The sequence below is a fragment of the Camellia sinensis genome, chromosome 7 (genome assembly GCF_055761805.1).
Source record: "Camellia sinensis isolate YWXY chromosome 7, ASM5576180v1, whole genome shotgun sequence".
NCBI classification, from domain to species: domain Eukaryota; kingdom Viridiplantae; phylum Streptophyta; class Magnoliopsida; order Ericales; family Theaceae; genus Camellia; species Camellia sinensis.
In genome coordinates, this window is record NC_138967.1 from 62,809,308 (window position 1) to 62,827,191 (window position 17,884).

Below are 17,884 nucleotides of genomic sequence, written 5' to 3' on the forward strand. Positions count from 1 at the left end.
GATATGAGTGTGGAGGAAATTTCAGTGGGTGTATTAAGGAAATGTTTGGGATGTTAGTTTTTTAACTAAAATAGTCAAAAAGTCAAAATATCCAATCATATCACTTATTTTACTTTTTTATACATTTTTTTTGTAAAAAATTAAAAACAAACTATATTTACATTCCAAATGAGTTCTAATCCGTTGTGGATAATTGTAGGCATCTTTTAGCAACTAGGTTAAAAGTTAGTTTATTGTCTTTTTGGTTTTTTTGAATCACATCTAGGGTTGTGCAAAATACCGTCAAATCTGCTAAAACCTCACTAACCAGTATCAATCTGTAACGTTTTATCCGCTAAATGCGGATTAAATTTAAACTTGCCACAGAGAAATTTTAACTTGTCACAGAAAAATTTCAATTTGTCACAGAGAAATTTCACAAATATCTCTATGCCAAATTTTTCTGTGCCGAAATTTTTCTCTAAAAATATTGATGGACCTAAACTACTATGAAAATGTTGCATGTCATTTATCTTATAAAATTTTAATATCAGGAACCTTAACCTCTTGTTTTTCAAAAATTAATATAGAACTTTATTTGATTTTATATTTTTCAAAAATAATTTTCAAACTTTTAATATTTTAATTATTTTTTAATTTTTTAAATTCATTTAATCTAGAGATGTATTTAAATTATATGTAGTTCGTGAAAAAATCTTTAAAAATTGCACTAAATACAAAATATATAGTATATGTTTAAATTTTTTTGTATTTATTAATTTTTTTTAAAGATTTCTTTACAAATATTTTATTTTAAAAATACATTTAAATTAAATATATATACAAAAATTAATTAAAAAAATCAAAATCAAAATTGATGTAGAGCACGTTTGGGAGGTTAGCTATTTTAGTTGACTTTTTATTTTGTTTTTTTGTGTGACTATTTTAGCCTGATTAAAAAGTGTGTAAAATGTATTTTTATTTTTATTTTTTCCCTTTTTAATTCTTATCCAAATCTATAATGGTGTTGTTTGGTGCAGCTGTGAGCAAGTGACTATAGATTATAACTTAACATATTATAAATTACAACTTTAAATAAAAGTTGTTAATCTGTTTGGTGCAACTGTGAGATTATAAATTTAAGTAACAGAGCAGTATTTGGTTGAATAAGTAGTAAAATAGCTTTTTGCTGTATAATTATCTTTTTTGTCCTTCTAAGATGTAAAAATTGTATTTTTTTTTTCCTTTTCTTCAATTTTATTTTTTAAAAAGTTCTTTTAAAATGAAATTTAATAATTAGTACCTATATTGGTACACTTCATTACAATTCCATTTCAACATTTTTATTTATTTATTTATTTAATTTTTTTGATATAAAGAACAAAAAAAAGACAATAAAAGGAACTAGGCCCTAACAAAAGGTGCACCAATTATCAATAACAAGCAATTTTCCTAATTTTCCCTACAAATTGACATTTTAATATTACATTTCGTTACTTCTACCTCGTTGTCATCAGATTGAACATGATTTCCATGGCGTGGTTCTTGTGACATTGACCCTCCTTTATCAATAAGCACATAATCACTGAATTTATCATAAGATTCAAATGGGATGTCCGTAGCTTACTTTGCCTAATAAAATTGTGAATTGCCATGGTTGCACAAACAAGTTTTACTTGAGTTGGCCACACATAGTTTGGTGGGATATCCTTCATCATCAGCTATCTTGATTTCCAAACCCTAAATGTTTTTTCTATTACACTTCTAAGTGATGAATGCACTTGGTTAAATATCTTTCATGTTTTTTGGAGAGGTTGACCAATTTGAAATTCAACTAAATGGTATTTTTCTCCTTTGTAGGGTGCAAAATATCCCTTTGTATTAGGATACCCAGAATCCACTAAGTAAAACTCATCTACATGATACCCAAGATTAAATCAACTGAAGCAACTTATAATACATATATAACAATTATAACATACATTATTACCTCCTTGCGATTTTGGGAAATTACAGCTAGGGTTCCTAATTGTATCCAAGAATATTCGAGTATCATGTGCACTTTCTTCTCATCTTGACAATTTTACTCATTGCGTAGATGGAACTAATACCTACTTCTAACTCTATTGTCATTAATGTCATATATATATATATATTAGAAATTCAATGAACAACAAAAAAGAAAACAAGAGACTGCTGAACTTGTGGAAAATTGATACCAATTTTGATACAAAGAAGATGCAACACAAATAATTTTCAAATTAAGATTTTTGTCTTCTTGCCATTGTACTCCTTTTAACATATTAACAAAATTGTACACAGGATACAAAATCTTTGGTGTCTGCTTTAATGCATGACCGTACTTGACTGTGTGTCTTACCACACATATGAAACATATAGTAATGAACATAGTAATTCCCAGAAACAATCCCCAGCAAACAAACAAACATCAATGCTAAACAATTAGTAAGTTTAGGTTTTCCTAAAAAATCAATCGAGCAAATAAAACTCATAAATAAAATAAACCCAAAAAATCAGTGATATTTATAAATAAATAAAAAAAAATCTTAAAACTCAAATGGTTTTCCCTAATTTCATAAATCATAACTTAAATTCACAAATTAAAAATTTAGCTTTTCATTGAAAAAGATAACAAGTAAAAAACTCTAAACAATTTTTTTTTTCCATAGTGTAAACAAATATATATATATATATATAACTGGTTGTAAATAAAAAAAATCAAAATCTTAAAACCCAAATTATTTTTTCTAATTTCATAAATCATAACTTAAATTCACAAATTAGTTCATTGAAAAAGAGAACAAGTAAAAAAACCCTAAACAATTTTTTTTCATGGTGAAAACATATACATATATCGACAATGCTACGTAGCTCAAATTTTGTGGTTCAAAAGTGGCTCAAATGACCAAAACGACGTCGTTTTGAGTACCGAACAACATAAAAATGGTCAAAACGACGTCGTTCTGGCCATTTGAGCCACTTTTGAGTCATAAAATTTGAGCTACGAGACATTTTCCTACATATATATATATATATATAACTAGTTGTGCACAAAAAAAAAAGTCAAAACTTACAGTTTGTCAGAGATGGAGTGGAGTTTAGTGATTCCAAATTTTGTCAGAGTTAACGGTGCCTTCGATCGACTTTGGATATTCACAGGTTGAGGTTTGATCCGGGCAAAAATGTGAGAGTTCTTTGGATTCTCTCTAGAGCTCTCTATTTTCTCAGACGTAAAATGAAGAGAGAGAGAGAGATAGTAGAATAGGAGTTTATATACTTGGTTTAATGGTAATATTTTGTAATAATAGAAGGCATTTAAGTATTTTGACTTCTTTAGTTTCAACTACCCGCATAATCTGAATCTAAAAAGCACCCCTTCAGATGTTTTTTAAAATTAACTTTTTTCCTCACATTTAAGTTGTAACAAGTTATATGTTGCTACCTTCTAAGTTACACCAAATCAACAATTTCAACTTAAATTAACCTAAAATCTGAAATAAGTTGTATTTAAGCTACACCAAACACGCACAATGTATCATACACAGCCTAAAAACACGAAACTCAAAAAAGGATACGAGTGTGGAGGAAATTTCAGTGGGTGCATTAAGGAAATTTCTAGGGCTGTACAAAATACCATGTAATCCGCTAAAACCGGACTGATCAGAATCAATATGCATCGTTTTATCCACTAACCGCTAGTTAAACTTTAAAATCTATAATCCACCTTCAAAATCGCTCCACTCCGCTATAATTAATACACACACACCCATATATATTTTAACCTTTAATGAAATATCAAAATAAAAATAAGCATGAGAGAAATTTAAAATGCTAAATTTATTACAAATTAGTAGTTATATATATGAAAAATATTATATAAAATTAGTTTGTGTTATATATATAATTTTTTTATGCAAATTAATATTATATTATGCAAATACTTGATAATTGATTAAAATATTGGGGGATGCACCAATAAATCCCAAGTTAATAACTTATACACTGTTTAGTCCTAAAAGTTTTCTTATAGACTGAAAGGTCCCATTACAATGTTTCAAACATCAGATTAATGTTTCGAAAATTAGATTTCGAACATCAGATTAATGTTTCGAACATTAGATTTCGAACATCAGATTAATGTTTCAAACATTAGATTGATGTGCAAATGAGACTAAATGGAGCATAAGAAAACTTTTAGGAATAAATGGTTCAACTTTTCAGAAACTAGGACTTATGGGTAAATTTTCCTAAAATATTTTTTAATTTATCAATTCGCTCAAAACCGTCCAAACGGCGATTTGCTAATTCGTCAATTCACTAATCTACTATTTGATTTATAATTTTATTATCAAACCGTTCGAATTGCATTACGCATATTCCTAGTCACACCACCTCTATAATAAAATAAAAAAAATTAATTTTTAACCTCCCCTAATGCTTGGGAGTACTAAAAAGGGAATACTAAAAGAGCACTAATGAGTGGCTCTCCCTTTGATGTGATGGTTGTCTCTTGTATTTTTTTTTCTTTTATTTTTTATATTTTCCAACTAATTAGAGTTATTAATGATGAGATTTTTTAGTGATCGCTATCATTGCTGAAATAGGCCCTCGACAGGCCAGGATCAGACGATTAATAGCGACATTGACAGATCCGGACCATAGCCCGGAAACTATTCACATGCGTAGGCGCTGGCATAAGCAATTTTTGTCTGTTTTTTACGCTTCTTTTTGGGTGGGTTGTCTTTTTCTACACTTCACCAACCAGTCCGGCCTACAGGGGCATTAGACTATGGAAATTACTTGGGACCCATTTTGGGGGACATGACTTCCAAATAATTGTAATCGATCATGTGTATTTTTATTTTTATAATTTTTCTTTTCTCGTGTGTGTGAAGCTGTGGGAGTGAGGTGTTTGTAGGCGTCAGTATCATTTCTAATTAGGCTATTGTTGGGGCAAATCCATCTAGCGCCCTAATTTTTTATTTGGAAAAATAATTTACAAATAGAATTTCTTACAATTTATATAAAAAAATGTATTTAAAATGATATATTAATAACTTATTTATAATTATGAGACATAATAATAGATATTTTGATTAAACAAAATCATAAATAATTTTGTCATTTGGTATGAAACTTTTGTATAAAAATTATGCTTATATAACATTACTCTTTTCATATTGATTATTTGATAGTATTGGATTGATGCTCCTTGATCCACTGTTTTAATGTTGGTTATTAGACAATCTTAATAAAACTCCACATCATTCACATTGTATTACTTAACGAGAAAATTGGTGAAACATTCCTCTCTAATTTTTGATAGTAGAAGAGGTTCAAAATATTTTTTTTTTGTTTTTAGTTAAGGTCCCTTAATAATATTATTAGAGAATTTTTTTTTTAAAAAAAATTAATTTGTCACAGAGAAATTTGTTCTCTACGCTGAAATTTCTCTGTAAAAATATTTATGGACCTAAACTATTATAAAAATGTTGCATGTCCTTTATCTAATAAAATTTAAATATTAGGAACCTTAAACTAAAACCACTTACTTAACCTCTTGTTTTTAAAAAATTAATATAGAATTTTATTTGATTTTAAAGTTTCAAAAATAATTTTCAAACTTTTAATATTTTAATTATTTTTTTAATTTTTAATTCATTTAATCTAGATATATTTAAAATATATATAGTTTGTGAAGAAATCTTTAAAAACTACACTAAATAAAAAATATATAGTATATGTTTAAATTTTTTTTTGTATTTATTAATTTTTTTAAAGATTTCTTTATAAATATTTTATTTTTAAAATAAATTTAATTAAATATATATACAAAAATTAATTAAAATACAAAATTAAAAAAATTAAAAAAAATGTTTTTAAAAGAACAAAACCAAAACAGATAGTCTCTTTCATCAAAAAATAAAAAAAAACATAACAAAATTAAAAAATATATATATACATATATTTAAAAGATCAAAACTAAAATTGATGTAGAACTCATTTGGCAAATTGTCTATTTTAATTGACTTTTTTATTAGTTTTTTTTTATATGACTATTTCAACTTGATTAAAAAAATATATTTGAAAAAGTTAATTTTTTAATAATTGATTTGATAATTAAAAAAATGAAATATTATAATTTAAATAAAATTTTATTTTATTAATAATTTTAAGTTATTTTATCTTTACTAATTGTTTTGCAAGGCCATAGTCTCTTTCAAAAAAAAAACAAAAAAACAAAAATACTAATTGGGACAGACACCAATGTATTTGTCCGGGAGCGGGAGCGGGAGCAGCATATCCTCTTTTCCTCTCATTGTAAAAGTTGAGTGCTCATCACACCATCTCCATTCATACTACTACACTTGTCTTTGACTAATACATCTAGAGAGAGAAGCAAGAGAGAGAGAGAGAGAGAGAGAGAGAGAGAGAGAGAAATGGCGAAAGTAGGGAGAATGAAGCTGGGATCACAAGGTCTAGAGGTGTCCAAACAGGGACTGGGATGCATGGGGATGTCAGTCGGCTACGGGCCTCCAAAGCCGGAAGAAGACATGATCAAACTCATCCACCACTCCATCAACTCCGGCGTCACTTTCCTTGACACCTCCGACGTCTACGGCCCTCACACCAACGAAATCCTCCTCGGCAAGGTCGCCCCTATTATTAATTCAATTTCCTACTCTTTGATTTCTATTCATAACAAATGGTGGAGTTGATCTTGATTTTGATTTTGATTTTGATGAGCAGGCACTCAAGGGAGGGATGAGAGACAAAGTTGAATTGGCTTCGAAATTTGGGATCGACTTTGCTAACGGAAAGAGAGAGATTCGAGGTGATCCGGGATACGTACGGGCAGCATGTGAGGCGAGCTTGGAGAGGCTGGACATGGATTGCATCGATCTCTATTACCAGCATCGGATTGACACCCGCGTCCCCATTGAAATCACGGTTCAACCCCCCTTTTCTCTCTCTCTCTCTCTCTCTCTCTCTCTCTAATTTGAACATTTTGTCTGTACTTACAATTATTTAATGTGTTTGGTTTTAATTTTTTTAATTTAATTTTTTGAAAATTAATATTTTATATTTTTAATTTTTTTTAATGTTTTTAAAATTTTAAGTAATTTTTTTGATGCAGATATATTAAAAAATAAAATATTTATAAAAAAATAATAAATATATAAAATTATAAAAAATGTATTGAATCTTTATTTTTATTTTTTTTGTGTTTTTGATATTTAGTGAATTTTTTTAAAAAAATTTCATAAATATTATATTTTTAAATATATTTGTGTTAGGGAAAATTATTTATAAGTCCTATTAGGGAGACTTATGCTACATATGGTCCTACTAAAAAACTTATGTTCCCATAAGTCATGTGGGAAGTTTGTTGACACATTTGCTTTCAATATTAGTTGTTAATATTATAAATAATAGTAAAACCATATAGAGGAAATTGAATGTTACCATAGATCATATCTATATAAACGTAACGTATTGTGACACATACATAAACGTAACGTGACACCTGTACATAACATGACACCTACATAAACGTAACGGCAACATTCAATTTCCTATATAGGAAATTGAATGTTGCCATAGATCATATCTACATAAACGTAACGTAACGTGACACCAACATAAACGTAACGTGACACCTATGATCTATGGCAACATTCAATTTCCTATATATGATTTTACTATATAGGAAATTAAATGTTACCATAGATCATATTTATATGAAACGTAACGTGGCACCAACATAAGTCAGTAACATTTTCACATTCAATTTAAAAAAATAAAAACTCATTAAGTTTGCGAAACGTAACGTGACACGTTACGTTACGTTTCGTTTCGTTTATGTAGGTGTCACGTTACGTTTATGTAGGTGTCACGTTACGTTACGTTTATGTAAGTGTTACGTCACGTTACGTTTATGTAGAATCTTGTGGAATACATCTCTATCTAAATAAGACTTGAGACTCTATAAGAAATTACACAAGACTTAGCCTAGTATAAGTGTATGAAAAAGGACTTGTAAATAAGTTTCCCTTTATGTTAAGTATATCTAAAAATTAAAAAGAATATTAAAAAAATTAGTGAAAAAAAAACATAAGAAATAAAAAAATTCAATTTTTTGAAAAGTAAATCTTAAAAAAATCAATCAAAAAAATCACATACAGGTCCGATGCAAACATTAGGTTTTCTTTGATTCAGTCCTCATTTTTAAAATAAACAAAATTGTATTTCACAATTTGTGTGACGGTTTTATATTTACAGATCCGATTAGAACCGAACTAAATCGTTTAAATATATATTAAATTATTTATTCAAGTAACTCATTATTATCTCTCTCTCTCACACACACACACACACACACATATATATAGGCAATTTGAGAGTAAAATTATAAATCGAATGGCAGATTAACAGATTGGCGGATTGGCAAATTGTGATTTGAGTAGTTTTGGACGGATTGGCGGATTGAAGAATATTTTAACTAATTATCAAGCATTTGCATAATATATAACATTAATTTACATAATATTTTTTTATATATATAACCCAAACTAATTTTGCATAATCTTTTTCATGTATACGACTACTAATTTGTAATAAATTTCACATATTAAATTTCCTTCATACTCATTTTTAATTTGATATTTCATTATAGGTTAAAAATATATATATGTATTAAGGCCAAGTTTGGGAAGACTAAAAAAGTGCACTTTTTGTCTTTTTGGATTAAAAAATTGAGGTTGAAAATATGGATGTTTGGGTTAACTTTTTGACTTTTTATTGAAAAATGTGTAATAAAAAATTGTAAAAATTGATTTGTAGAGAAAAATTTGAATTGAGAGTTGTGCAGCCGTAATTGTTGACTTTTGGTGAATAGTGTTAACTTTTTAGCTTTTTGAGTAACTTTTTGACTTTTTGGCTTATTTGGGACTTCCCAAACTTAGCCTAATTATAGCCGAGTGTAGCAGTTTCGAAAACAGTTTATAAGTTTTAAAATTTAGACCGCGTTTAGCGGATAGAGCGATTTGACTAATGCAGTGTGATTTTAACGAATTGGGCAGTATTTTGTACAACTCTCTCTCTCTATATATACGTAATTTGTAATCTTTTACTTTTGCAATCATGTTTTTTATAGTGGTATAACTAGTTTTATAAGTCATTGGTTATGAATAATATTTTGTGAAGGGAAACACTAGGGTACATCCTGTGTATCATATGCATAATTTTAAACTTTATGAGTCATAACTAAAAAAAATGTCACAATATGGAGTATAATTACAGATCTCATGAGTTATAATTAAAATAATATTATAACTGAAGAAAAAAAAATGGTTATAACTAAAGAAGAAAATGACATAAGCAGTGTGCATATGATACAACTCTTTCAAAGGTGTGTATATTACAATTTTCCTTTTGTGAATGATGATAAAGTTTTTAAAAATCGTAATTTTAAATCGAACCAAACTAAACCACGGTTTAATTGCTCAGCCTCTTTTGTTTGTAAGATTTTCATAATTTAGTTTGGTTCCAAATTTCATAAAATTGGGTTTTTGGCATATGGTTTTTTTTTGGCTAAAATAGTCAAAAAGACAAAATACAAAATCACATCTCTCTAAGTTTTATATGTTTTTTCATTAAAATTAAAAAAACAACTAAAATAATCAATTTCTAAACAAGCTCCAAGTAATAGTTCTGTTTGGTTTTCTCCTAAACTGAACCAATCCAAATTATGCTCATCCCTAGTGTCTCTCATGAAGTGTGCCTGTAGAAACAATCGACAGTAATTTGGACAGAAGAACCAAATTGAAACTAAATTAAATCAAAGTAAAACTTGAGTCAAACTATAGCAGTAAAAAGTGTATTTTACCCAAGTTAATAATGCCTATGTTTGGGAAGTGGTTTTTGGGGCTTTTTTCCAGCTAAAATTGCCACAAAAAACAAAATAGGTTTTTTAGCCTAATAAAACAAAACATCACATCCAACCCATAATCATTATATTCTTTCTCTCACAAAAAAACCAAAAAAGCCAAAAAAGCCAAAAGTCCCTTTCAAACCAAGCTTTTTAGCCCTATGCCAAAATAGCTAAAAAGTCAACCCACTTTCCAAACGAAGCCAATATATATTGATACACTTTTGTTTGTGTTTGTTTTAGTATTATGTTATAGTTTACATTTCCAATTGAGAGCTAGCTATTCTCTCAGTCAATGTTGTCTAGTTTGCCTTTCTACTGTGATATGGTATTTTGCCAGCCTTTTGGTGATGATGATGATGTCAAATTTGAAAATATATGACATTCTTCCCTATTTTTTGTTGTCGGGTGTTCCTACTTCAGCTCTTCACTTTTAGTTACTAGCATTTGTGTTTCTTCAATGAATTCTATGCCCAATTGCCATCCATAGTCATCGATGAGTATAAATTGCTTCAATTAACATGACAAGATTTGCAGTTCCACTTGCATGATAAAGCTTATATCGTACCTTTGGTTGTGCCAAATTTGCCTCATGAATTGGTCCATCGTAAATTAATTAATTCCATTTTGTTTTTTCAATTTGTAAATGAGATAGTTCAAATTTGTGTAGCTGTTCAACGGAATAACATTGAATCTTTCATATCTAGTTTAAAATTATTATATATTCTAATAGAAAAGATTGAATTTAAAAACTCATAAAGAGAGAAGGGCTTTGTCAACTTGTGGTGTTACATGTTTTCAGCCAAACAAATCTAATTATCTAACTGTTGTAGATATTCAAATTATATTCTGGGGCCAAATTCACATTGTGGGTGTTTGGGAAGTGGGTTTTTTTAATTGTAGGATATTATTGGAGAAATTTTTTTTTGTGTTTGGAAAGATAGTTGGGTTTTTTTTGTGATTGGATGTGATGTTTGTGAGAGAAAAAGTGATATGATTATGGGGTTTGATGTGATATTTTGTTTGGATTTGTTTTTTTTGATTTTGTAACCAATTTGTCTTTTAGTGAAAAAAAACCAAAAAAAATCCTTCCCAAACACCCCAATTATTGGGATGACCAAACAGGCCCTTGCTGATTTATCTAGTTTTCTTAAAACCCATTTGGGTTTTGTTCTATATTTTACTTGGGGAGATGACATCAAATAAAATCCATTGGAGAACTGGATTTATGTAGCTGATCCCAAGTAATTAGGACAGGCTTGAGTTGAGTTCTGGCTCAACTCACCACTGTGCTGCAATTTTTTAAAACAGTTGGAATCAATTAAGCCAATAAAAAAGTAAAAACGCCCGTGCTTGGAGATCAATTACCCATGAAGGCAAACCACACTCTTTGGATTACGATCAACGTGCACTCTTTCTTACGTTAAGCATGCATCCAAATTGTTTGATCATATACCAACATTATGCTGTGGTAGAGTAGGATGATAATCTTGTTTCTACTTCCCTTCCTCTTTACATATACATGTTTCTGCACGTCTCCAAAATGATTTACTTGTTTTTTTCTTTGATTCTTCTTTTTGTAACCCATCTTTTCACCAGATGGGAGAACTCAAGAAACTAGTTGAAGAGGGTAAAATAAAGTACATTGGTCTATCTGAGGCCTCTCCTTCAACAATCAGAAGAGCTCACGCTGTTCATCCAATTACAGCAATACAATTGGAATGGTCTTTATGGACAAGAGATGTGGAGGAAGAAATAGTTCCTACTTGCAGGTGAGGCGTCTATTCTGCTAATTGACATTTTAGGGAATAACAAGAAATCCAAATTGCTAATTTGATATCCGTGGTGATTATTCAGAGAACTTGGCATTGGGATTGTCGCATACAGTCCTTTAGGAAGAGGATTTTTATCATCAGGTCCCAAGCTTGTTGAGAAATTTGCAAATGAAGACTTCCGAAAGGTTTGTGCAATGTTAATGTCATCATAACATTGTTGTGAATAGTCTTGACTTTCTCTCTTCGTGCAAACTGTAGAAAAGTAATCGATGTTATAAGCTGATAAAATACACCATGTTTTCTAAAAGTGAGGAGCGCTTGTTGGTGAAAGTTTCATATATAAAACTTATTAAAGTCCTATTCTGAAATTGTAATTTTATAGCCTGTCAGTTGTATGTTTTCTGCTTCTTTGGGCATAAATTACTTTTGCGCTTCTTGGATTTTGTATTAAACTACATTCCGGTGAACTTTGTCAACAAGTGTAACTATTCAATGAAAAACTTTTCTCTTTTATCTTTTGGCACGAATTTTTTATATTACGTTTATTTTGTCCTTCAAACTCTCTTAATCCATTGGGAAAACAGGCATTGTGTTGGGTTGTGATGCAACTTCAGAGCATGTTTTACGTGATCAATCTCTGTATGGCGGATTCACAGTTCTGATGCTGAATCATGTATTTCATTTAATTTTTATTTTCTATTTTTTATTTTTTTGCAGCATCTACCAAGGTTCCAGCCGGAGAATATGGAGCATAACAAAAACATGTTTGAGCGAGTTAATGAAATAGCAGAGAAGAAGGGGTGCACCCCAGGGCAGCTAGCATTGGCATGGGTTCATCACCAAGGGAGTGACGTGTGTCCAATTCCCGGCACCACCAAGATTGCAAACTTGGATCAAAACATTGGAGCTTTGTTGGTAAAACTAACACCGGAAGAAATGTCTGAACTTGAATCCATTGCATCAGCTGATAAAGTTAAGGGAGATAGGTATGGGGAGGGCCTGACTACTTGGAAGAATTCAGACACCCCACCCTTGTCCTCATGGACATCTTAAGAAATACATCTTTCACTTGTGTTGGTTGCTCCTTTGGAGTTGTAAAAGAACTCGGTTTTGTGATCCTCTGTTTTTGGAGTGTGTGTAATCTGTATTTGGTTTTTATGTGAGACCATGTTGAGTGTGATGTGAGCAGGGAAGGGACCTTCATTTTGTCCATCACCATTGGAGCTATAAATAAAAGGAGTTAAAATTTCTGTGGTTAATTTTATGGTTGGTTAAATTACACTTACTTCTATTAACGTTTGAAGAAAATATATCAAGGCTTCAAATTTTATGCTTCCTGAAAGTTTTAATTCAAATAACACATTTGTTCTATTTATTAGTTATTTGTTTATGGATCGAGAAATGACCAAATGAATTATGGGAACAAATCAAATGTAGATTGTTGTGCGAAAAGTCCGTAGAAAATAAAATCATATCAAAATAGTTGATGGTTTTAAATATGAAATAGAAGAATTATGTAAATTATATAAATTCACGAGAGAAACAATTGTAAGATATCAAGATTTATGTGGTTTAACATTAGTCTACATTCACACGTGAAGAGAAGAATTCACTATCGAGAGGATAGTTGCTCTTGAGAGTTATAAGGTGACAAAACAATCTCTCACAAAACTTATTACTCAAATACTTTCTTATCAAACCCAAAATCCTCTCTACTTCCGAGAGACAAGTTCTCACAAGGAGACATATAATAGATTTAATTAAACATAATTATAGATCCCAAAGCAAAGAAGAAAGAGAGACGAGAACAAAATTTGAACCCTCTAAAACAAGATAAAATCTCACTAAATCAAGACTTCAAAAATGACACCAAACTAAAAAAGTCATTTTTGACGACTCCAAACAAACTATGGTGAACATATACAGATCTTCCAAGACCAACAAATATAGATTTTTCAAAACTAACGATTACATATTTATGAAGGATCACCAAGCATGGAGAAAACTTCCAAAAAGAGACCTTAAGGAACTTCAAAAGCTCTACCAAAGACTCAGAGGCCTTCCAAAATCCTCCCAACATGGGGGGCTTGCAAGGAACTAAAAAATCTAATCGAACGAGTAGGCTTCACATATTTATAACCAAATAATCATTCTTAAAACTAATCCTAAACAAAATAGGTTTCCTATCAATCTAATTCACAATAATTAAGAAACTCTAAATTCAAAGTTTTAGAGGATCCAAATCAAGTCAAATAGATCTCTTACAAATTCAAACTCGAGTTAAAAATAAGTCCAAATTTGACTCAATAACTCTTGGCACAATTCTTATTCCAATTACAAAATTAAATACCAAACTAAATCAAATTGAAAATACACATTAAACTAATTATCCAACACATATTGGAAACTCCACAAATACTATGTATGTAATGAAAGATTTTCATTACTTATTTAATAGATATGAAACAGGAATACAAATTTAAAATTTTTTTAAATTAAAAAAGATCATTAATTAAATGATATAATAAAAGCTCTCCATTATAAATATTAAATATGCAATGGAGAGGAATACAATTCTATAAACTAGGGAGGTTATTGTTTCCCTTCAAAATCATTAAGAATTATTTTGTTTTTGCAACTTTTAGCAAAACACATAAATATGCTTTCCTAATGACAATAATAAAAAAATAAAAAAAAAATAAAAAAATAAAAACACACCAAAACCAAAACTGATGTAGAGCTCGTTTGGGAGGTTGGCTATTTTAGTTGACTTTTTTTTATGACTATTTTAGCCTGATTAAAAAGGGTGTAAAATGTATTTTTATTTATTTATTTATTTATTAAAATTCTTATCCAAATCTATAAAATGTATCCTACACAACCTAAAAACACGGGACTCAAAAAAGGATGTGGGTGTGGAGGAAATTTCAGTGGGTGTATTAAGGAAATGTTTGGGATGTTGGTTTTTTAACTAAAATAGTCAAAAAGTTCAAAATATCTAATCACATCACTTATTTTACTTTTTTATACATCTTTTTGTAAAAAAAAAAAATTAAAAACAAACTGTATCCACATTCCAAACAAGTTCTAAGCCGCTGTGGATAATTGTAGGCCTCATTAGCATCTAGGTTAAAAGTCAGTTTATTATCTTTTTAGCGTTTTTGAATCACTTCTAGGGATGTAAAAAATACCATCCAATATGTTAAAACCACACAGATCAATATCAATCTGTATCGTTATATCTGCTAACCGCGGATTAAACTTTAAAATTTATAATCCGCCTTCGAAACCACTCCGCTCTGTGTTATATATATGGAAAATTTTATACAAATTAGTATTATATATTATGCAAATACTTGATAATTGGTTAGAATATTTTTCAATCTATCAATCCGCTCAAAACCGTCCAAACAACGATTTGCCAATCCGCCAGTCCACTAATCTACCATTTAATTTATAATTTTATTTTCAAACTGTTTGAATCGCATCATGCATACCTCTACTCACATCGCCTCTCCAATGTAAATAATAATAATAATAATAATAATAATAATAATAATAATAATAATAATAATAATAATAATAATAAATAATTTTGTAACCTCCCCTCAAAATAGGCTGTAGACAGACATCTATCTAGACCTGATTAATAGCGACACTGATGGATCCAGACTTGATTAATAGGGACACTGATGGTAATGAGGGTTAATGGGGTGGATATTAATTTCCGTCCCCATTCCCTTATAATTATCTTTTCCCATTCCCCATTCCCCATAGGTATTACCCTCCCCATCTCCTAATGGATTTGAATTTTCCCCAACCTAACTTGACCTTTTTTTTTTAAATTTTTTTTATTTAAAATTTACAACCAAAGCTAAATATACATTCAATTTTATTTTATTTTATTTGGCTCAACAACAAAATCAAATACACATTAATTAACATTATCACATTATTCTTGTCAAATTTTATGTATATTTAGAATTTTTTAAATTTATTTAGAAAAATTCTATACCTAAAAAAAAATTCCATCTTCTTTTTTAATTTTTAATTTTTTTTTAAATTTTTTTTATGTATCTCCATCTTCTCTCTATCAATTGATCTTCGATAATATGAAGGTGAGTTGTTGCTCTCTTTTCCATCTCTCTTTTTTTAATTTTTATTTGCATTTATAGAATGAATTTTCTTGTTTCAATATCTCTTGTAGTTGTTTTATTAAATTTCTCTCTGATTTGATGGCAACCTTAGATTGAATATCCCAATTTTCATCTTAACCAGTAATCACCTTAATTGAAATTTTGTACATTTTTGTTTTCAATTTCCATGTTTTGGTTATGATTAATTGCACGTTTTTTATCGATAGTCACAATCCTGTCGCCATTAGATTGTCGCCATCGCAAATCGTCGTTGTTGTAGTGAGAGGATGAGAGAGAGTGAGAATTAGAACTCTAATTGTAAATAGAGTAGTGAAAACATATGAAGAAATTATTTTCTGATGTACCTAAAAAAAAAATATATGGGGAAATTAGTGGGTACCCATCCCCGGTGCAGATTTAAAGAACATCACTTACCCTACTCGACGGACAAGAAAAAAGGGGAAAACCAATGTATTTGGGTTGGGTCTCCATAGATACCCACAGGGTAGGTTATCCGTTGCCATCCTTAGTTTTCACTACTTTGTTTACAATTAGAGTTCTAATTCTCGTTCTCTCCCATCCTCTCACTACAGCAACAGCGATTTGCGATGGCGACAATCTAGCGACGACAAGATTGTGACTATTGATAAAAAAACGTGCAATTAATCATAACCAAAACATGGAAATTGAAGACAAAAACGTACAAAATTTCAATCTAGGTGATCACTAGTTAAGATGAAAATTGGGAAATTCAATCTAAGGCAACTATCAAATCAGAGAGAAATCCAATAAAACAATTGCAGGAGATATTAAAACAAGAAAATTTATTCTATAAATGCAAATAAAAATTTAAAAAAGAAGAAGAAGAAGAAGAAGAAGAAGAAGAAGACGGAAACGAGAGTAGCAACTCACCTTCAGATTATCGAAAATCAATTAATAGAGAGGAGAAGGAGATACATAAAATTAAAAAAATTAAATAAAAATTAAAAAAGAAGATGGAATTTTTTGGTAGGAATAGAATTTTTCTAAATAAATTTTAAAAATTCTAAATATACATAAAATTTGACGAGAATAATGTGACAATATTAATTAATGTGTATTTGATTTTGTTGTTGAGCCAAATAAAATAAAATAAGATTGAATGTATATTTAGTTTTGGTTGTGAGTCTTTAAAAAATAAAAAATAAATTTGGTTGTGAACCTTTAAAAAAAATAATTAAAAAAAAAATCAAGTTGGGTTGGGGAAAATCCGAACCCATTAGGAGATGGGGATGGTAATACCCATGGCGAATGAGGAAAAATAGTTATAGGGTAATGAGAATAAAGAATTAATATACACCCTATTAACTTCCATTGTGATCCCTATTCACATGGGTACATGAGCAATTTTTGTCTTTTTCTGCACTTCACCAACTACTAGTCCGGCCTATTGGGGCAATTAGACTATTGCTAGGGCAAATCCATCTAGTGCCCTAGTTTTTTATTTGGAATCAGAATTTATATGTAAAAAAATGTATTTAGAATGATGTAATAACAATATATTTATAATTATGAGACATAATAATAGATATTTTGATTAAAGAAAATCATAAATAATTATGTCATTTGATATGAAACTTTTGTATAAAAATTAAGCTTATATAACATTACCTTTTTCATATTGATTGTATGGTAGTATTGGATTGATACTCCTTGATCCACTGTTTTAATGTTGGTTATTAGACAGTCTTGTAATAATACTCCACATCATTCACATTACTTAACGATAAAGAACAATGCTACGTACCTCGAATTTGAATTTGTCTCGAATGACTTAAATTTCACTTTGTCAGTTGTCCGGTAAAAAGGCTGACAGCCGCGGTCAATCAGATGACAACCACGGTAGACAAGTGTTTCACCCAATCGTCCGGACGATCGACGGGTGAATAGAAATTCGAGCCATTCGAGGCACCAAGGATTTCTCAATGAGAAAATTGGTAAAACATTTCTTTTCATTTTAGTTTCATTTCTTACATTTAATCACACACTTTTCTTGAATTCTC

General features: G+C 29.6%; 1 protein-coding gene across 1 annotated transcript; it reads left to right on the forward strand.

The window, feature by feature from the left end:
* Window positions 1-6,210: 6,210 nt before the first annotated feature.
* LOC145796463 (putative aldo-keto reductase 2) lies at window positions 6,211-12,965 on the forward strand. Its single transcript, XM_082881628.1, has 5 exons — window positions 6,211-6,653; window positions 6,751-6,951; window positions 11,531-11,703; window positions 11,789-11,891; window positions 12,424-12,965. The coding sequence occupies exons 1-5, from the start codon at window positions 6,441-6,443 to the stop codon at window positions 12,757-12,759; spliced, it is 1,026 nt and encodes a 341-aa protein (XP_082737754.1). The 5' UTR covers window positions 6,211-6,440; the 3' UTR covers window positions 12,760-12,965.
* Window positions 12,966-17,884: the final 4,919 nt, after the last annotated feature.